General features: G+C 43.5%; 1 protein-coding gene across 8 annotated transcripts in view; it reads left to right on the top strand.

The window, feature by feature from the left end:
* Positions 1 to 19,277, top strand: part of CELSR1 (cadherin EGF LAG seven-pass G-type receptor 1) — a 178,432-nt gene that overhangs the window by 66,699 nt on the left and 92,456 nt on the right. For all 8 annotated transcript variants that reach the window (XM_075742266.1, XM_075742249.1, XM_075742217.1 and 5 more), the window contains exon 2: positions 7,690 to 8,328. In XM_075742266.1, coding sequence (XP_075598381.1) covers positions 7,690 to 8,328 — 639 coding nt within the window. The remainder of the gene's footprint in view (positions 1 to 7,689; positions 8,329 to 19,277) is intronic.

The raw sequence follows: 19,277 nt of genomic DNA, 5'->3' as shown, positions 1-19,277 counted from the left end.
CCGAGTCCAACCGCTAAACCAAAAAAGAAGTACATGAAAGTTTGACTTGAAGTGTTTTTAAGAGTGTCTGCAGCCTGTGAGCATTAGAGGTGGCTTTGCCTGGAAGTGTCTGGACAGACTTGCCGGGATCCTTTCCTTGCACTGACCCTGACATCATTTCACAAGTGCGGCTGTGGCTAATGCTGTCATGGGGCAGTGCAGAGGCAGGGCACGAGCTGGCATAGCCACAACCCAGGTAGGTACCCCGTGTCCTGGGTTGGCCGAGGTACCCCTCGGGTGCTCTGAGCTGCCACAGTGGCAGCGGGACGGAGCTGGAGGCAGTGTGGTTAATGCTAATTTAGGGAGAGCTGGTTGCTGGTACAGTCATACGTAGGCACTCATTCTGTGCCAGCGTGGACCATTGCCTGTCCTCCAGCAATCTTCCAGCCTTGGCCTAGTTAATCATAGAGTTATGGAATCATAGAATGGTTTCGGTTGGAAGGGGCCTTAAAGATCATCTAGTTCCAACGCCCTGCCATGGGCAGGGACACCCTCCACTACACCACATTGCCCAAAGCCCCATCCAACCTGGCCTTCAACACTGCCAGGGAGGGGGCATCCACAGCTTCTCTGGGCAACCTGTTCCAGTGCCTCACCACCCTCACAGGGAAGAACTTCTTCCCAGTATCTAATCTAAACCTACCCTCCTTCAGCTTAAGGCCATTACCCCTTGTCCTATCACTCCATGGCCTTGTAAACAGTCCCTCTCCAGATTTCCTGTAGGCCCTTTCAGGTACTGGAAGGCTGCTCTAAGGTCTCCCCGGAGCCTTCTCTTCTGCAGGCTGAACAATCCCAACTCTCAGCCTGTCCTCATAGGAGAGGTGCTCCAGCCCTCTGAGCATCTTTGTGGCCTCCTCTGGACTCATTCCAACAGCTCCATCTCTTTCTTGTACTGGGGCCCCCAGAGCTGGATGCAGTACTCAGGTGGGGTCTCATGAGAGCAGAGTAGAGGGGCAGAATCAATAATCCCAGATACCTTCTTTTCTCCCCAAAGACATGTTTTCTCCAGGACACTCCCCTCCTCTGTAGCTCAGTCAGGACTGAGCCCCCATTGCCAGTGTGCTTGCATATCAGCTACCTTCTGTTTTACCTTGTCCTGTGGTCTAAAATCCCCCCATAACAACATGTAATACATCTTTTTCTTTACCCTTCCTGTGGACCATCCGAACCTTCTTTTTTTCAAAGGATGCCAGGCAACATTGGCCAGTGTTTTCAGAACTATCTGCAGAAGGGATGCTGCAGCAGCTCCATCTTCCTGGAAATTTAGAGATGTTGAGATGTGGATTCAGACAGCTGATTTTAGGAAAACTCTTACAACCTTTACAACTCGTGCTGTGCAGTCCACGTGGCATGTTTTTACTGTCTGCACGCTTGCCCTGCGCATCCCTCGTCTTTTGCTTTCTGCTCTTGCCATCTTGATTTTCAACCCCAAGTCTTTTCCTGGGCAGACCGTTGCTCTTCTTTGGGGCTGCCGGGTCAGGAATGAAGCTCTGCACGAGTGCACTGGCAAGGACTCAGGGAATTAGGCTCTAGGCCCAGTTTTGGCTGGGAGTGAAGCCTGCTGAAGTCAACGGGAATCTTCCTGTTGACATTATGGGGTTTGGAGCAGACCTAGGCTTCTGCGTTCTTCAGAGCAGTGATTCCAATGTGAACCTTTGGCACTGTGTGAATAATAAATAATTATTTTTATATATCCTGTCCAAAGCCCACAACTTGTGTTGGCAGTCAGTGCTCCTAAATGCGTACAGCTGAGACTGACAGCCTGAAGCAAAGGGACAAAAGCAATGACATAAGCTTCGTGTGGCCAAGGGGAATCATTTCCGTGTCATTTCATCCAACTTCATATAAAGAAGGAATTGCTCATCAGTGGCTTTTCCGATCCCAACGAAAGGGAGACTTTGACAGAATCCATTAGTGCCTTTCTAAGAAATGAGGGACATTATACAAAATATGTTTATGTTTTCCCAAAAGGAGGTGACATTACTTTTCTGTTATTGCACCATTTAGTATCACTTTTCTCTAGCAAAGGAGAAATTTGTAATTTCATCTGTTCCTGCCAGAAACCAGGAACTACTTAGGGATGCATGACGGACATTTGCCGCTGCCCATCGCTCTGGCCTTTCAGAGAGCTGAGGCCAGCACCAGCCCCCGCATCCTTTGCTAAGGTGCCCTGAAGGCACTCAAACTGGGGACATGAACACAGGTTCTGTCCTGAAACGTGTCTCCAGTGGGGCTACTCGCTGACTGGGAAGACCCTGGGGTAGGTTCTCTGTAAATTCACAATTATGCCCATTTTCATTTTCCTTTCTGGTAATGTTTTCTGGTGTTTTGGCAAAGCATCTTACTTAGGTTCCCATCCACCATTTTCTGGGCCGCTTACATTCCTTTAGGATATTTTCTCTGTACTGTAAGCTGCTGAACTTTTCGATAATGTAGAAAATATTTTGAAGAGTTTTCTTATACATGCTCATAGATGTCTCATTTCTACTCATAGAAGTGAAGCTTTGTAATGCCTACAACCGTGGTTTGGAGGGGACGATATTAATACACTGGTATTTGATGCATTTTAAATCTGTCTCTATGGTGGTGGAAGCACACATGCAAGGAAGGGACTTGGCCCTCCAAGACTTGCAGACTTTCTGAGGCAAACTGAAGCTTAGTACAGGACTATGCATCTCAGTTTTATGGATGTCTGCTGATATTTTACTGCTGTTTGCTCAGCGGGAAGTGTGGTTTGGGTTCCAGCTTTGCACAGGCAGCCGAGTGTTGCCTGTGGTCTCCATTGCTACAATCTGGTGCTACTTACATGCTACTGCCACCCAAGTGGTAGAGGGGATGCTAAAAGTATGACATCCTCATCATTAAATGAAGGCTTCTGGACTAGGTGTGTATTAACTCCCATATGTAAAGGCATGGCTGGAAGCAATGGGGGATGGAGATTTGACCATTCAAAGACATCTACCAAGCAATGTTTGCTACCCATGGGCACGCCTGCTTCTTATGAGCTGGGAAGAGCAAGAGGTTATTTGAACCTATGGAGGGTCCTTATTCCCCATTTTGCTAGCCAAGGAGTTTGCATGGCTGATGTAAGGTCTGACATCTGTTATTTCCAGATGCGTTACAAAGCAGAATTAGAATGCATGTGGGTTGGGCTATCTATGAAAGAAAGCTGTGCTAAAGTATTTATGTAAAATATTCAGCTTTGATATGCAGTCTTAAGACGTTCACATATAATAAACCCGAAAAGTGTTAATTATTTTATTTCTGCCAACTTAAAAAACAAACAAAAAGATCTTTTCTGGCCAGGTGCTGCCATTGCCAAATGTGCATTTCAGTTAAACTTTGCTGTGTTTACATTTCTAGATAATAAAATTCTTTGGTTTATGGACTGCCAAAAGATAGAAAGCTGAGATTAAAGTCTTGGATTTGATTTGGTTTGTCATGAAGTACGGGTAATCATGAAACAATGACTATTTAATCAATTCCCAGTTATTAGTGTATTTTAGAGAGGTTCAAGCTTTTGTCAGCCTTACTGTCTTCTTTTCTCTTTGTAATGCTTCAGGGTACATGATTGCTATTAAATGTGTTCATTAGTTTAATGGAGGATGAAGATGGGTAGTTCTGGTTTTGAGGAGCCTGTTCAGCAATGACAGTGACACAAAAGACAACAGTCTCCTTTGATTTCCACCTTCTGGAGATTTCTTTTGTAGAAAGCATACGTAAAATAATATTACCAGGATATAAATTCAGTGCGCAGGAACTGCATTTGTAATGAACACCTCTTCTCCTGTGCGGCCATCCAGCTGTCCAGAATCCTCTTTGTCCAGTCACTGACATGTGAGACGCCAAGAGTCTTTTATTTTAATCTTTCCACCTTATTTTTTGTAAACTTGGTTGCAACAGCTTTTGAAAGAACCTTTTATTATTTGTTTAGAATATTTATGTTGCCTTCATTACCCCAGTATCTCAGCATTTCAGCATCTGCACCCACTACTCCACGACGTACAGTAAGTGCCATTATCTGCACTTTAGGGAAGAGAAACTTGAGGACAGAGTGACAAAAGCCATTGGTACAAGGGTTTTAGGCATCAACCCCGCAAAAGGATGGATCGAATCCTGTCCTCCTCCTTGGTCCATCCTGCGTTTCCCTTTTCTCAGGCTGTCTGGATGGCAAGGGCTTGGGCTGCCAAGATCCAGGCAGCCCACTCAAGCCACCCTTAGCAGGATGCCTATGAGTCCCGTCTGCCAGCAAGGCTCATGTTTTTAGAGCCCCTTCGGGAAGACTCCTGCATCCAGCCAGTTTGCTGAAGCCAAGCAGATGATGGCTGTGAGAACCGGTGACAGCTAAGCCTTTCATATGTGTATGTGTTCGTCTGTGTGAAGGTCTGCTCCAAAGAGCGAAGCGTAGCCAGAGTTTCTCCTGTGTGGCATCACTTGAAGGGTGTTTCACACCCCTGACTGAAGCCATCTTGCATCTGCCAAAACATGATAGGGACTTTTTATAGCTGTGTCATAAGACCTTTGAAAAATCAGATTTTTAGGGCCTTTTTAGCAGAATAACAGATTGGTTGTGTGTCTGTATTGGATAGCTGCATATGGTAGGCATGTCAGACAGTGAAAGGCCATAAAGTATTCCCACTCCATAAAATAGTACTTCCTCATACTACTTTTCTGACATTTCTGGCAGCAAACATTTGAAACTTTCATGGGATATTTCACTTGTGAATCTCAAAACACATATATCATTGTGTATTTAGGGCTGAATTCAATTCCCAATAAAGACGAGGACAAAATTTCCACTTTCTTTACTGTACTTGTTCCAGACCCTCAAAGTGAATGTTGCCTGTTGAAAATAGAATAGATACTAATTTGGTCCCATAAAACTACAGATTGTTTCAACTTTCCATGAATTTCTGAATGAATAGATGATCAGATCCCGTGGTGCAGCTCTCAGACTCGCTGGTGATATGAAAGAGGCGCTTGTCCAGCCAGCTGTATAGCCATGCCACTCTTTTGTTGCCTATAGTACACATGCTCTGCTCCTTTTTTACTCTCTTTTTATTTTAATGCTCTGCAACAGGGCTGCACAAAGCCGAATTAGCTTTTAAAACACGACTTCATTTTGCAGCTATACGTCTGTGCCCGGTTTTCTTTTGTGCTGCCTGCGGAACAAGGAGGCTGTGTGGTATCTGACACCGGGCTTTTTCCCCGTGATTTATTAACTGTGTCAGAATAGCTGTTGTGAATGCTGGGAAGCTCTTGCATATTGTGACAGTTGATATTGATTATGACAGTTTGTAGACTCTAGTGCGTTGTTAGACAGTGGATCGTATTTTGTCTTCTTACTATACATACCATGGGCTATAGATCATAGTGTTTTCTTAAGAAAAGGACCCATTGTCCAGCGTTCTCGCTGGTATGAGAGAACTTCTGTAGCATATTGTGCAACAAATAGCAAAATAGTTCAGGCACCCTATGGGACAGGCAGGCAAATGTCAATTGCTTTAGGGGGAAAAAAAGGGGAATCGTTTGTTCTGGTTCTGGCCTTTCAGGGGAATGAGCCCTGCAGTTGACGGAAGTGGGTAGACTAGTCTGAGGATGTCTTATATGAAAATACGGTGCATCCTGTATTGTCCGTTGGTCGGAAATCCACAGACAGCATTGGAGGAGGGGGTTGCAATGAGGATTTTGGCTGCTGATCATTTTTAAAGGTTGCTTTGGGTCTTGATGGAGGGTGAAACTACACGTTTCTAGAATGAGTCTGAGGAAGAGGAAATAAAGATTTCTGCAAATTTGGGAGAAAGGGAAAGCTGGTGCAGGAGCTTCTGTGAGGGGCACATCAAACAGATCACCCCGAATAATGACCTCTTCTGTTTGGTTTTAGCTAGGCAGTAGTAAAGTAGCACACAGGAGAAAAGATTTTTCTGTTTGCCTGAAAGCTGCTTCAGTGTGGAAAAAAGTCAACAGCTCAACTTTTACAGACAACCTGATCAGGAGGGAGTCAAAAGCCATTTGGTTAATTATGCTGCCGTAATTTACTCTATTGGTGATACATTATTGGAGGAAAATTCTTCCAACAATACATTTCTTTTTAAAACAAAACAGCAGTTGAGGTGTAGCAGTGACAGTCGATAGGAAAGGAGCCATTCTGATTTTTCTGTTCTTGAAAGACCTTTTATAAGATACCATAATGAGTCATTAACTTTCACTTTGAGATAGCAGACCTTAGGAAAATGACCTTTAGCAATCTGTGCTATTAGAATTTGGAGCTCACACTGGGTTTAGATTGATTCACTTGCAGTTTCTGCTGTGGTTTTACATTTATGTGATTCAAAATCCATTTCTGCATGTACCTTATGGTTTAATTAAATAAAATGTAATAGTAGGTCACTTGTGAAACGATTATTTCTGAGATACTTTGGGCTAAAACTATGGCACTGAGTTCGGACCTAGGGGAACTGGATTCAGTTCTGAACTCCCCTGTGAACCTGATACTGGCCACTCAAACCAGTTCATCTCTCTCATGAGATGAACTCACCCCCATTTCTGGTTGTTCATTTACACTATGAGATCTTTGAGAAGGAACATTTCCTATAAGAAGCCAGTCTTGATCTCTCCTGGGATTTCTAGATGCTGCTGTGATACTAACCATATTTTCTGTAATGTGATCTGTATTTTCTTAATGAGTCCTTAATGTTAGCAAGGAGATAGAATTAAACTAAGTGGTTTGGTTTCAGTGATGATTCAATTTCCCATTCCATGCTCACATTGAATTTGGATAATAGTACTCACTGTGTTATAATTATGTTTCATAATGATAGAATACTCTAGAGTTTGTACATTCACAGCTCTACTGTAAGCCTCAGGGTGTACTGAGATTTTGCAGTGGCAACTCTCAGTCCAGTGTCAGGTATTAGTGCTATATTTATATATTTACGGGTTTTATTGCAGAACATCCACAGCAATATCAGAAATACTTTAAAGGAAGTATAAAATGGAAAAGTTTTCAAATGTCTGCTTTTTGTTACAGATGCATTTTATTCTAATTTTTTTTTATTTTTCGTAAAGTATTTTGAAGGAGTTAGGTGTGAGGAAAGGAGTTCAGGTGTTCAAATGTGAAGACTTGTTTCCTTAGGTGACTTTGACTGATCTAAAGCTCTGGTCACAGTTCTCTGTCTGTGCATAGTTCTGGCTCCTTAAGCCTGAGACTGTGCCTGGAGAAGATAATTTTGCTGTTGTGCTGTGAAAAGCAACAGCTTACCAGCACCGGTTGTAGACTAGCAGTGACTTGTATGAAGCTCCATTCAGTTGCTGTCAGGAGAGGCCCCTTCCCCTTGGCCATCCTGAGGCTTTCAGGCTGTCGGCTTGCTTGCTAGCTCTTGCCAGTCATTTACCTGGGATGTTCTCCAGGATTCTGGGCTCTTTTGAGATGTCCCTGGTCCGCTGAGTTGCAATCCTTCAGAGATTTCGTTTTGTTTTTCTGAGTGAAGACATTAGTAGTCGCTGCAGAAGGTGCATACATTTCCCTCTCCTGGTGCCCTGAAATCCCTCACAGGTCTCTTTTATTTCCAGGAGACTGTGGGAGCCTCCTGGTCCATAGGTTGAAGCCTACTCTATGACATCGTTGTTATCTTTCTCTCTTCCCTTCAGATGGTGTCCACAGTGTCACGGCAGTCTGCACCCTGCGGGTCACCATCATCACAGACGACATGCTCACCAACAGTATCACAGTGCGGCTGGAGAACATGTCCCAGGAGAGGTTCCTTTCTCCTCTCCTGTCCCTGTTTGTGGAGGGGGTGGCGACAGTGCTGTCCACCGCCAAGGACGGCATCTTTGTTTTCAACATCCAAAATGACACGGATGTCAGCTCCAATATCCTGAATGTGACCTTCTCGGCTTTGCTCCCCGGTGGCATTCGAAACAAGTTCTTCCCCTCCGAGGACCTTCAGGAGCAGATCTACCTCAACAGGACCCTGCTGACCATGATTTCCACGCAGAGGGTGCTGCCCTTCGATGACAACATCTGTTTGCGCGAGCCCTGTGAGAACTACATGAAGTGTGTCTCCGTCCTGAAGTTCGACAGCTCAGCCCCGTTCATCAGCTCCAACACCGTCCTGTTCCGCCCCATCCACCCCATCAACGGGCTGCGGTGCCGATGCCCCCCAGGCTTCACGGGCGACTACTGCGAGACGGAGATTGACCTCTGCTACTCCAATCCCTGCGGGAGCAACGGGCTGTGCCGGAGCCGAGAAGGGGGCTACACTTGTGAATGCTACGAGGACTACACTGGTATGTGTTTATCTTATCTTTGACCCATGATTTATACGTTAGACCATCAGCCAGGCCAGCTCTGTGTCAAGCTGAAATTGCTGACATTCTTAGTCAAAGGGAGAAAAACTCCTGGCGCTGCCTTCTGTTCAGGAGAAGGCTTGTGAGTGTCACAAGTCGCTTAGGGTATGCCCCGTGTCTCTGTGCATGCATGGTGGTAGAAACCAAGCCTTGCTCCAGGTCATGCAGGGGGCCCAACAGCTGCTGAAGCAATTTGCATTGTGTGAATTTCTGCTCAAAATGCTTTATACAAATGTATTTCTTCTGTCTGGAAGGAAAAAGGTGGGACATATCTCCTGGTTCGTGGTTTTGCATGTTAACACCTTCCTGGCCCCTTAACAGTCCCCTCTTACCAGGGTATAGTGGGGGTGTGCAGCCTTGGTAGGAGGTCATCAACCCTTGGTGATCAACAAGCGCAGAGCATGAGGGTGGTTCATGGTGCCAAGAAACTTCAGTAATGCACATTTATGGGAAGTACTGCAAGTCAGCTCCAGTTTGTAACTGTCCAGATACACTCCAGAAGAACGTAGCTGCTTCCAGGCCTGTCTCCAGTAGCCTGCTGAGGAACGTACTTTGCCTCATCATGGACTTGACAGCTAATAAAGATCAAAGTGCTGCTTCTCAAATATGCCTGAGAAGTTATGAAAGAATATTAGCTGAATGTTTTCTGGTGCTACAATAAAGTCAGTGGGATTATTTATGTATTGAAATTGCACACACATTTAAGTGTTCTGCACTGACGTGCTGCCGGCTGTAATTTACGCTGCCGGCTCAACAAGGTCTGCTGTGACCCCCACAAACGAGGGGTGAAGCAGAGGGGGCTGTTCCCAGTGCTGCCTCTTGCTGCTGAAGTTATAAAAAATTGAAAACATAAATTATTTAAGTCTCCCTGTAAAAACAATCTAGATGATGTGAATGCCTACTCGGCTGGATCCAGCCCTCAAGGTGGAAGGGTTTTCCTTCACTTTCTGTGGCTTTTGCCACAGGGCTGTAATGAAAAATGCAGTGATGGAAGGAGCCGGAGTCAGTGAGCAGGGATATGGCAGCAGCAAGTGAGCTGGGCTTTCCCCAGTAAGGGGGACGGGAGATGCTCCCTAAGATCAGAGCGGGGCTTAGGGCAGCAGGACCTTCCTAAGGAGATGCAGACAAACTTACTGCCTGCCTGGTGAATCCCTGAATAGAGCTGTGAGATTATTAGGACATTTGGTCTTTGCTGAGGAGTGATTTTCCTGCCAGGCTTCTCATGAATGACTTCCACAGTGAAATGCATTATAAAGTCATTATCCATTATGTACAGCTAATGTAAAATACGTGCAGCATTGGGCATCACAAAATAGATTTTATGAGCAGTTGATTTCATTTAACATGTTTATGTACTATTATACTGTAAAAAGGAATGGTTAGAGGTAGCAAGTTTCATTAAACAAAGCTATGCGTATAAGTAGAGTTAATTCATCCATGTCTTAGGTTTTGGAATGACATGCATTCCTACATCACATTTTGAGGGTCACTTGCTAGAAATCTTCAGGAAAAAAAAGGCTAAATATACTTTAAAAATGAAAGAGAATAATCTTATATTAATGATTGATGAACATATTTAATAATTAACACTGTAATCAGAACAGACATGGCACATATTTAGAGGAGAGGCACCATATTATTCATACACAAAGAAAGATTTGATCTGTAACTGTATTTTCAGTGCATAGTTGTTGAGTTAAAAATTAACTGTCCTGCTGCCAGGATATTAACGTGATCAGAAGTCAAGGAGTCAGCACTGCTTATAGCCTTGCCGTCTTTAGGTTTCAGAGTTAACTATGCTTCAGTGAAACATTTCATTCTTTGGAAGGACGGTTCGAGTCGTGATCGCAGCCAGGTTGGCCAGGGGAAAACACACCCAACCATGATCGAGAGGGGTCTGGAACCCCTTATCCTCTAAATTGACATAAATATTATTGAGTATTTCTGTTTTATTGCTGAATGAATGCAGTAGAAATTTAGTATCTACGTTGTGGTTGGTTTATGTTGCATTAGTGCCTTTAGGCTCCATGTTGCATGAGAATGTTTTTTCCATCAAACCTGACACACTTACCCACATATGGTGGTCATTAGTTGGTTGATTTTCATCCCCTTTACGGAATGAGGTGGAAAATGTTATCAATGAGTAATCTATTACCAGAAATATTTTATGAAGATGCATTATTGAATCTTGTCCCAATCCCACTTAAGAATTTTACCTATGGGTTTTGTCCTTTCTTTAAATCATTCATATCCATTTGCAAGTTCAGTTTCTATCTATTAATCATAATACTGTGTTTTCCGCTTGTATGTAAATATTTATTGTTATCAGTGATCCAGATTTTACATCTATTTAATATTTAAACGGCATAGGTTGGTTTTAATAGCAGCAGTGTGTATTGGCTCATGGAATGCAGCAATCGTAAATCTGAATGAGCAGAGAATTGCTAAGGCTAAAAGTTGGGAGATTCTGGTATTACTGAAATGTTACCATGGTATTAACTCAGTTTAGTAACATACCAATATGAGGTACTTAGGAATCTTTGAATTAATTGTAAAAGATGAAATATGAATGGTAATAGTCAATGAAATGCAGCCTGCTCTGGGAGCTCTCATGTTTCCATTTTCCAATTAAGAGCCTATGTAGAAAAATAATTACAAGGAAATACTAAAATCTGTCATCTGGGGAAATACGCTGCAACTCGATGAGAAATCACTACACAATCCTAACCCTGTACTGCATCTATCTGACTGGTCACCTGTTAAAAATACAGTGTTTATTTCCTGTAGAAGATAATTATGTCCCATCTTAATCAGATGGAATTTTCCCCCATTTTTCCACCCCGCTTTGAAGCCCTCCATTTGTTTTGATGTAATTGTTAGTCATTTATACATGATGAAAGTTCCTCTGTCTTCAGGAGTCTTCTGTTACGGGCACAAAGGTAAGCTGAGCTTCTACAAGATATTTCTGAAACCTGATTACTGGCTAGTTTGAGGTGATTTGGAATTAGCTTCACTTCCTGTGATGTAAGGACGTGAGTGAAGGACATCATACATTTTTATCATGTTTTTTTCAGAATACTGACCCCTTTAACTTCTTTTCTTTATGTACAAATTAGTGTAGAGAAGTGAACAATGTACACACTAACAATCACGTCATTGGTGGCAGGGAGCTGTGTGCATAACCCTATGGCTAAAGGGTTAAAGGATGTAATTTAAGTTAAGCAAACAAATTTAATGAACTTGAACGCTGTGGAAAGCCTGTGTAATTTTTCCAGCTGCATTTCATGTCTCTTTGAGTGCTGCAGAAGCAGCTGAGATGAACTATAGGTGGACAGAGGTGGAATTATCTGTACTCCCCAGGGACACACGTATCACATCATCTGCACTGTTTTTGGAGGCGTGGTTGCCACAGCGGTTCCAGAATGAGCTGTATTTCCAGCCCCATCCTGATGCCTGCTATAGGACATACCACTGTGGCCATGTCACCACCTCTTTGGGTGTGAATTCCCACGATTCCTGCCCTGCTGTGAGCGCTGCCTCCTGCCATCGCTGGGGCCTCCCACATCTCTCGCTGCAGTTCGATGCCTGGCGGTCCTTCTGCTTAGCAGCTGCCGTGACCCTTCTCCTCTACAGTTGTGCTCCCAAAAAGTAAAATGTAATTTTCGAAGAACAAAAGCACTCCAAGGGGAAAAAAACAACCCCTGAAATAAGGAAGAAATTTAATGTTCCCACAGTTCTCCTTAGCACAAGGCATTCTCTCTGCCTCCTTTGCTACTTAACCCCTAGCAAGGAGCAATTTCTAGGGAAAAAGATCGTCAGAGAATTTCCCATATCCTCTGCATCTCTCCTTGGATTTCACTTCAGAGAGGGGAGAAATCTTAAGTGGCTGTAAATCTTCTAGTAATCAAATACAGCAATTAGAGTTCTTTTACGTGTTATACATTTTTCCTCCTAATTTATTTTTGTGATACTATATTGACATGAGGAATCATGACATCTAACTTGGCCGCCATGGATTCTGACTTTGTGGCGTGAGAAGGTAATTATAGCTGGTTTACAGCGTCATGCCAGAGGTCTCTATTCATATTGTTTAGTAACTTCTCAGCATTTGGCTCTTGCAAACATTTAGCAGTAAAAGTAAATGTGGAGATTTGCTTCTGTGTTATCTTTACTTATATCCATTCTTCAGATAGTAATTTCCCAGCTCAGTCTGATACCAGATTCTCATTTTTCAGGCCAGAGAGATTTATTTGGGAGAATTTCAGCTTTCAAGTAGAGAAATCTGGCAGCCAGGGTAGCCGTAATGAGTGTTTTATCTTGGGTGAAAGGGTCTGAAATTCCACTCTGGGTTACACTTCTGCAGCTCCGCTGGAGCGGTGGGATCACAGGTGTGTAACAGCCGAAATCCTGTGCAGCAAACCTTCATTTGATTTCTTCAGGTTCTTTACTGCATCTTTAACTCCTTGTTTAGCTTATGAAAGCCCATGGTTTTGCAACAGCAAGGCTGAACAAAGATTATCCTGCCAGGGTTGTGGGACTTTGCCAGCACTTTCCAACAGCTGTAACCAAGTTTGTCTTTGCCACAAAAAATAAGAAATGTTGTCGTTCCCAAATGCTCCTATATGTAGGGATATTATCTGCAGTATGGGATAACTTTGTGGGTCGTCTCTCTGATACCTCATTCAAATGTTAAGACGATGCAGGGAAGGCACTGAAATATTTTGTAGCATTGCTGCCTTAACAGTGTCCCTTAATCCAGGTCTTCAGGGTTATGCTGCTAGATTCCAGGTGCATTTATATAATAAACATATGAAAACAGTGGCAAGATCTAATACTGTTAAAAATACTATATTCATTTTCAGGAGTTCAATTACGGCTATTAGGATGCTGGATGATTTGTACCATTTTCAGAATTTAAAGGCTATATATTTTCCCCATTCTCAAAAGTCTTAGCAGTTTTTAATTAAGTTTTTCTTCTGATTCTGGATGCAGGAAAAAGCGAGTGCTGACCATCAGCCTTTTCATAACTTTTGTTGTTTCTTGGTGCCTTAGAGGAGAATACCTGGTTGCCTTTTCTTGCAGTTTCTGTATGGCAATACCATGAGAAAGCTTATGTAGGGTCTGTCCAATGTTGCAGGTGTAGAAATTTTTATTCTTTTTCAGCAGTGCTATGCCATGCTCTTGGTTTGTTGTTTGTAGTGAAAGTAAGTCTTTATAACTGCAACACAATTTCCCTTTGATTACTGTGGACCTGTGACTCTCTGCAGCTGAGATAACTTCACATCTGATGGAGAGATAAATGATCGTTTACTTATAAGATCCTTCCTTACGGTTAGTACTCTTTAGTTTTGTTCTCTGCACAGATGTCCCAGCACAGTCTTTTCCATCAGTCTTCAACTTTCTCTGTCTCATCAGCATGACATTTTTGTGAGGAAAGCCCTCTTCTGCCTTATTGAATAAGCAGACATCTCCGTTGGTGTAGATGTGGCAAGCTGTGTGTCCCTGTGGTTGGCAGCAGTTGCGTACAGACGGGTACCTCTGTTTCCTCCCAGCCTGCAGCCCCTTCCAAGCCCCCAGGCACTTGCAGCGCTTGGGCGGCTGGTGAGGACCCCATAAGCAGTGCAGTGGATGGTCCAGAAGCAGAGCTTAACTCCTCCAAACATTTTTCAGAGCATGACTGGTGCAAAAGCTGGAAAAGCCTATCATTTTCTCTTTTTATGATCTTCACCACTCAGCTATGTACTGAGAGACATAGCGTCTCATAAATCTTACTCTCAGTGCTTTGAAGTTTCTCCATATGACCATTGCATTTACCCATGCCAAAAAGCAATGAACCCCAGATGTCGTCTCATGAGCTGACTTAATATCGAAACATATAAGGAACCCATACAACCTATTCTTTGCAATTATCCATGGATAATAAGTCTTCCATTGGCTCTTGGGCAGTGCATGCTGCATTTGAAGAGCACAGCAGCCAATTGTGATGTTTACCTTTCTTTCTCTCCTTTTAGCACAATGTCATTTTTGTGTCATAAATTCCTGAAAACAAGTATTTGCTTTGGATACTCAGATTAAGAGGTATCCCCTGGAAAAATTCTTGCTTTTGGGTCTATATATATTGTCAGAGAACTATGACTTCAGATCATTACAGTCTGTATGTGTACAAAACACTTTTCATCTAAGGATCACTGTGAACTCTACAAAAGTTACTAACAGCAAAAGGAAGCCTCTGAGACACCCCTTCGAGCAAGATAGTGCTGTGCACCTCACCAAAGGGGTGGGGAGCTGAGGCACAGCATCTTCATCTCTTCCAGGTCATGTAAAAGTAGTAAGTGGCAAGCCCAGAGCAGCTGAGACAGCTCCTCTGCACCATTCCTGGGCTGCCCACGGCTGGAAATGTGGGGGAGATCCCCATGAAGGACATTTCTTTCCTGACACAGACTCTCAGCAGAAGCCTGTGTGCCTACTCGCCTGCTGTGTTTAACTGAGAGATTTATTGTGCGTGTTAAAATGGCTCCTTGCTTGTTTTTGTGGCAGGGCTCCTTGTTAATGCATGCAGGGATGGGGCCAGCATGCCACAGCCTTATGGCTGGACCCCAGTGATGCTAGACTGGACCTGAGGCTATGGCTCAGAAGCACAACTGCGTGACTGCTTGCTCCAGAAGATAACTGAAACAATAAAAACAGAGTAAAGTTGCATTTTTATATAACACAGTCAAAAGCTGAAGTCTATTAAACTTTTAAATATTGTCATATTTCATTTGATTATTTGGTGTTCCCCAGGGCTCAGGACTGGGGCCAGTTCTCTTTAATGTCTTTATCAATGACCTGGATGAGGGCAATGAGTGCACCCTCAGTAAGTTTGGAGACAACACCAAGTTGGGTGGCAGTGTTGATCTGCTGGAGGGTAGGAAGGTTCTACAGAGGGATCTGGACAGGCTGGATCCATGGGCCGAGGCCAGCTGTATGAGGTTCAACACGGCCAAGTGCCGGGTCCTGCACTTGGGTCACAACAACCCCAGGCAACGCTACAGGCTTGGGCAAGAGCAGCTGGAAAGCTGCCCGGCAGAAAAGGACCTGGGGGTGTTGGTCGACAGCCGGCTGAATATGAGGCAGCAGTGTGCCCAGGTGGCTCAGAAGGCCAACAGCATCCTGGCTTGTATCAGCCATAGTGTGGCCAGCAGGACTAGGGCAGTGATCGTCCCCCCGTACTCGGCCCTGGTGAGGCCGCACCTTGAGTGCTGTGTTTAGTTTTGGGCCCCTCACTACAAGAAAGACATTGAGGTGCTGGAGCGTGTCCAGAGAAGGGCAATGCAGCTGGTGAAGGGTCTGGAGCACAAGTCTGATGAGGAGCAGCTGAGGGATCTGGGGTTGTTTAGCCTGGAGAAAAGGATGCTGAGGGGAGACCTGATTGCTCTCTACAACTACCTGAAAGGAGGTTGTAGCCAGGTTACTTCTCCCAAGTAACAAGTGATAAAACAAGAGGAAACAGCCTCAAGTTGTGCCCGGGGAGGTTTAGATTGGATATTAGGAAAAATTTCTTCACTGACAGGGTTGTCAAGCACAGGAACGGGCTGCCCAGGGAAGCGGTGGAGTCCCCATCCCTGGAGGTATTTAAAAGATGTGTAGGTGTGGTGCTTAGGGACATGGTTTAGTGGTTGGACTTGGCAGTGCTAGGTTAATGGTTGGACTTGATGATCCTAAAGGTCTTTTCCAACTAAAACAATTCTATGATTCTATTATTTTATTTCTGTCCGTATCACCAAGGAGATGAACATGGGAAGTCTGAAGTTTATATCAGATTTACAGGACTCACTGAAGAGATCTACCACTTCTACAGGTGGATTTTTATCTGAAGGATATGTCCTTCAGCTAATCTTCAACCTATGCTCACTTGTCAGGATGCAGAAAGCCTTTTCTAATTGGATTACTGTGGTATACTTGTTGACAGTCTAGTTCTCAAATGGTGTAAATGGCCTGCAGCCTTCACATCAATCTGCTATGCCTTTTCCAAAACCTAAGCAAAGCAAGAGATCGCATTACCCTCATCCTGATGTGCATAAACTAGCTGTTTAAAGTTTGAAGGTTTTCCCAGTCATGTACAAACCCTCCCTCACCCCCCACCATGAGATGCTGCACGTGGGATGGTCTTTGATTCAGCTGAACCCCTGCAAGTGCCGGGGGTTCGGATGCCTCTTTGGGAGCCTCGCGTCTTATCCTCCATGCCCGTGGAAATACTTGCACTGATCAAAGTCCTTTGCTTTCATAGAATCATAGAATCATAGAGTGGTTTGGGTTGGAAGGGACCTCAAAGATCATCTAGTTCCAACCCCCCTGCTGCGGGCAGGGATACCCTCCACTAGACCACGTGGCCCAAAGCCCCATCCAACCTGGTCTTAAACACTTCCAGGGAGGGGGCATCCACAGCTTCTCTGGGCAACCTGTGCCAGTGCCTCACCACTCTAACAGTAAAGAATTTATTTCTAACATCTAATCTAAGTCTCCCCTCCTTCAGCTTAAACCCATTACCCCTTGTCCTGTCACTACCCTCCCTGATAAACAGTCCCTCACCATCTTTCCTGTAGGCCCCTTCAGATACTGGTAAGCTGCAATTAGATCTCCCCAGAGCCTTCTTTTCTCCAGACTGAACAATCCCAACTCTCTCAGCCTGTAATGTGGAAACCTAGCTACAGACTTAATGTTGTGTTTGGTTTTTTTAATTAGTTTTAGAATGGTTTGACAAGACTTCTGTTCTTACTGGTTGCTCCCACAGTGGAAATGTGATGGTGCTTTGTAAAAGCAACCAGCAGATCACACCCCAATGTAATGACTTACCCTGGCCTCAGAAGCAGCCTTAGTAATTCATCCCCAATGTATTTATGAATTCAGCTCTTCCAAACATTTCAGGGTCTAGGAAATCCTCCTTACTGATTACAGCTTATCTTTTTTTTTGCTTCTCCTTGAGATGGCTGTGTGGCTGGCCCATTCTTCTGTTCACTTACCTGCTCCCCTCATTTGTTACCTGCAGAGTTTATCACTGACAATTTTATACTTTCCCTGCCATTGTTGATAATTTCAAGTAGAATATAGTTAAAAATCAGTGTCCAAAGAGCCTAGGCAATAACCTGTTTGAGGATAGTTCCATTTTTACACCTACTTGCTCTTAATGCCATTCGTGTCTGTTTGTTAGATTACTTTACAATATGGGGAGAAGGTAGATTCTTAGTTGCGGGCTGTACGGTGTGAGGTCAAGGAGCTTGCAGGCACAAGAGGCCTGTGAGCACACACTGCGGCATGACGGCATTGCTGCTGTTGAACAAGTGCTGCCCCAGTTCTTCTACGATGTAGGTGTTTAATATCGAGCCCTAACGGCCAGGTATGATCATAGGATCATAGCATGGTTTGAATTGGAAGGGACCTTTGAAGATCATCTAGTCCAACCCCCTGCCATGGCTAACATTGCCTTCAGTCTCTTTCATTAAAGTCAGATCTCGTTAAATACCTGATGTGACCATAACACATTGACCCTGAAGCCGTGCCAAGCTAAGCTTGTGTTGGCTGTCAGGCAGCTGGCTTTACACGAGCAAGGCAGACTGCTAACCTGGCATGGATACCTGCCCACCTCTGGCACCTGGCCTCTCCTTCCCACCTCTTGGCAAAAAAATGTCCTGTGAGTATGACCTTATCAGTTAGTGGTGTTCCATGGAAGAAAGACACCTATTGAGCACCTCAGGTTTCCTGTTGGCATTCTGGTTAACAACGGAGCAGTCTAAATTTAGAATTCCCTTTGTTCTAGCATACGTGAAATCTCTTTTATTGTCTTTAACCCGCTGTACATATATTTCTTTTGAATGATACTGCTCCATCAATTTTCAGCAGTTTTTAGGCTATTGACTTGTACTACTGGTTTTATATTGATGGGATTTCTGTAACCACACCTATATGGGAGTCGCAATTCTCCCAGGCTTTTTGAAAACTTCTCTTATAATGCATTTGCTTATCTTCATTGGTATAACTAAAAAAAAAGTGAAAGGTGGCGCGTAATTACACAGAGCGGAGCTATTTGATATTATAATTTCATAGGTACTGACGTAGCTAAATTCCCACACACTGTCATAATTGTGAACATATATATGCATTGCAGAACATTGATCTGAGAGAAACTACACACACTGAGGTTTGTTTTAATTAAAATATTTTAAATAGCAATTTATTAAACAACAGCCAACTTCTCTGTGACCATAGTTTACAATTGTGTTTTTATTAATTTAGCCAAGTTGAGCCTTGTGTAATATAAGACTTGGGTTTTTTTCTCATAGTTTTTTTTTTTAATGTCAGATAGGTTAGCTGGATAAAATTCTAAACTGCATGTAAGCCACACAAATGCATTCTAATACATCAAAACATACACTTCCTAAGTGTCAGAATAGCCTAAATATTATACTACCCTTCAAGTGGTTTTTTTGCCAATGGCTAGGTGTGTTGGTTGTTCTTTTCTTGCTGAAAACAAATCAGGGAAAAAGGAGAAGAGAAAGGAGGAGAAAAAACCCAACAACTTGCCTTTAAGTTATTTGTGGGGAAGATAAAATCGCAATGAGATAGTATTTGTTCCAATATGCCTCATGTTCTGGAAAGCCCCTCACAATTTTCACAGCAGATCAGACGTGAAGGCTAAAAAAAGAAATTCCAGGAAGGCTGGAATTGAATATTTTAGAACTTCCTGAATGAAAAAGAAATTTAACTTCCAAGGAACAAGGTAACAGGAGTCCTTTTCTCCTGGCTGTAAATACAAAACAGGGAAACAAAACTGAGAAGCGCCCTTATAATTCAGTAAGACTGAATTATGAAAAGCTTATTGGGCTTCTGTACATATTTGTAATTCCCAAGTT

The sequence above is a fragment of the Balearica regulorum genome, chromosome 1, assembly GCF_011004875.1.
Source record: "Balearica regulorum gibbericeps isolate bBalReg1 chromosome 1, bBalReg1.pri, whole genome shotgun sequence".
Taxonomy (NCBI): domain Eukaryota; kingdom Metazoa; phylum Chordata; class Aves; order Gruiformes; family Gruidae; genus Balearica; species Balearica regulorum.
This window is presented reverse-complemented; position numbering and strand designations above follow the sequence as displayed.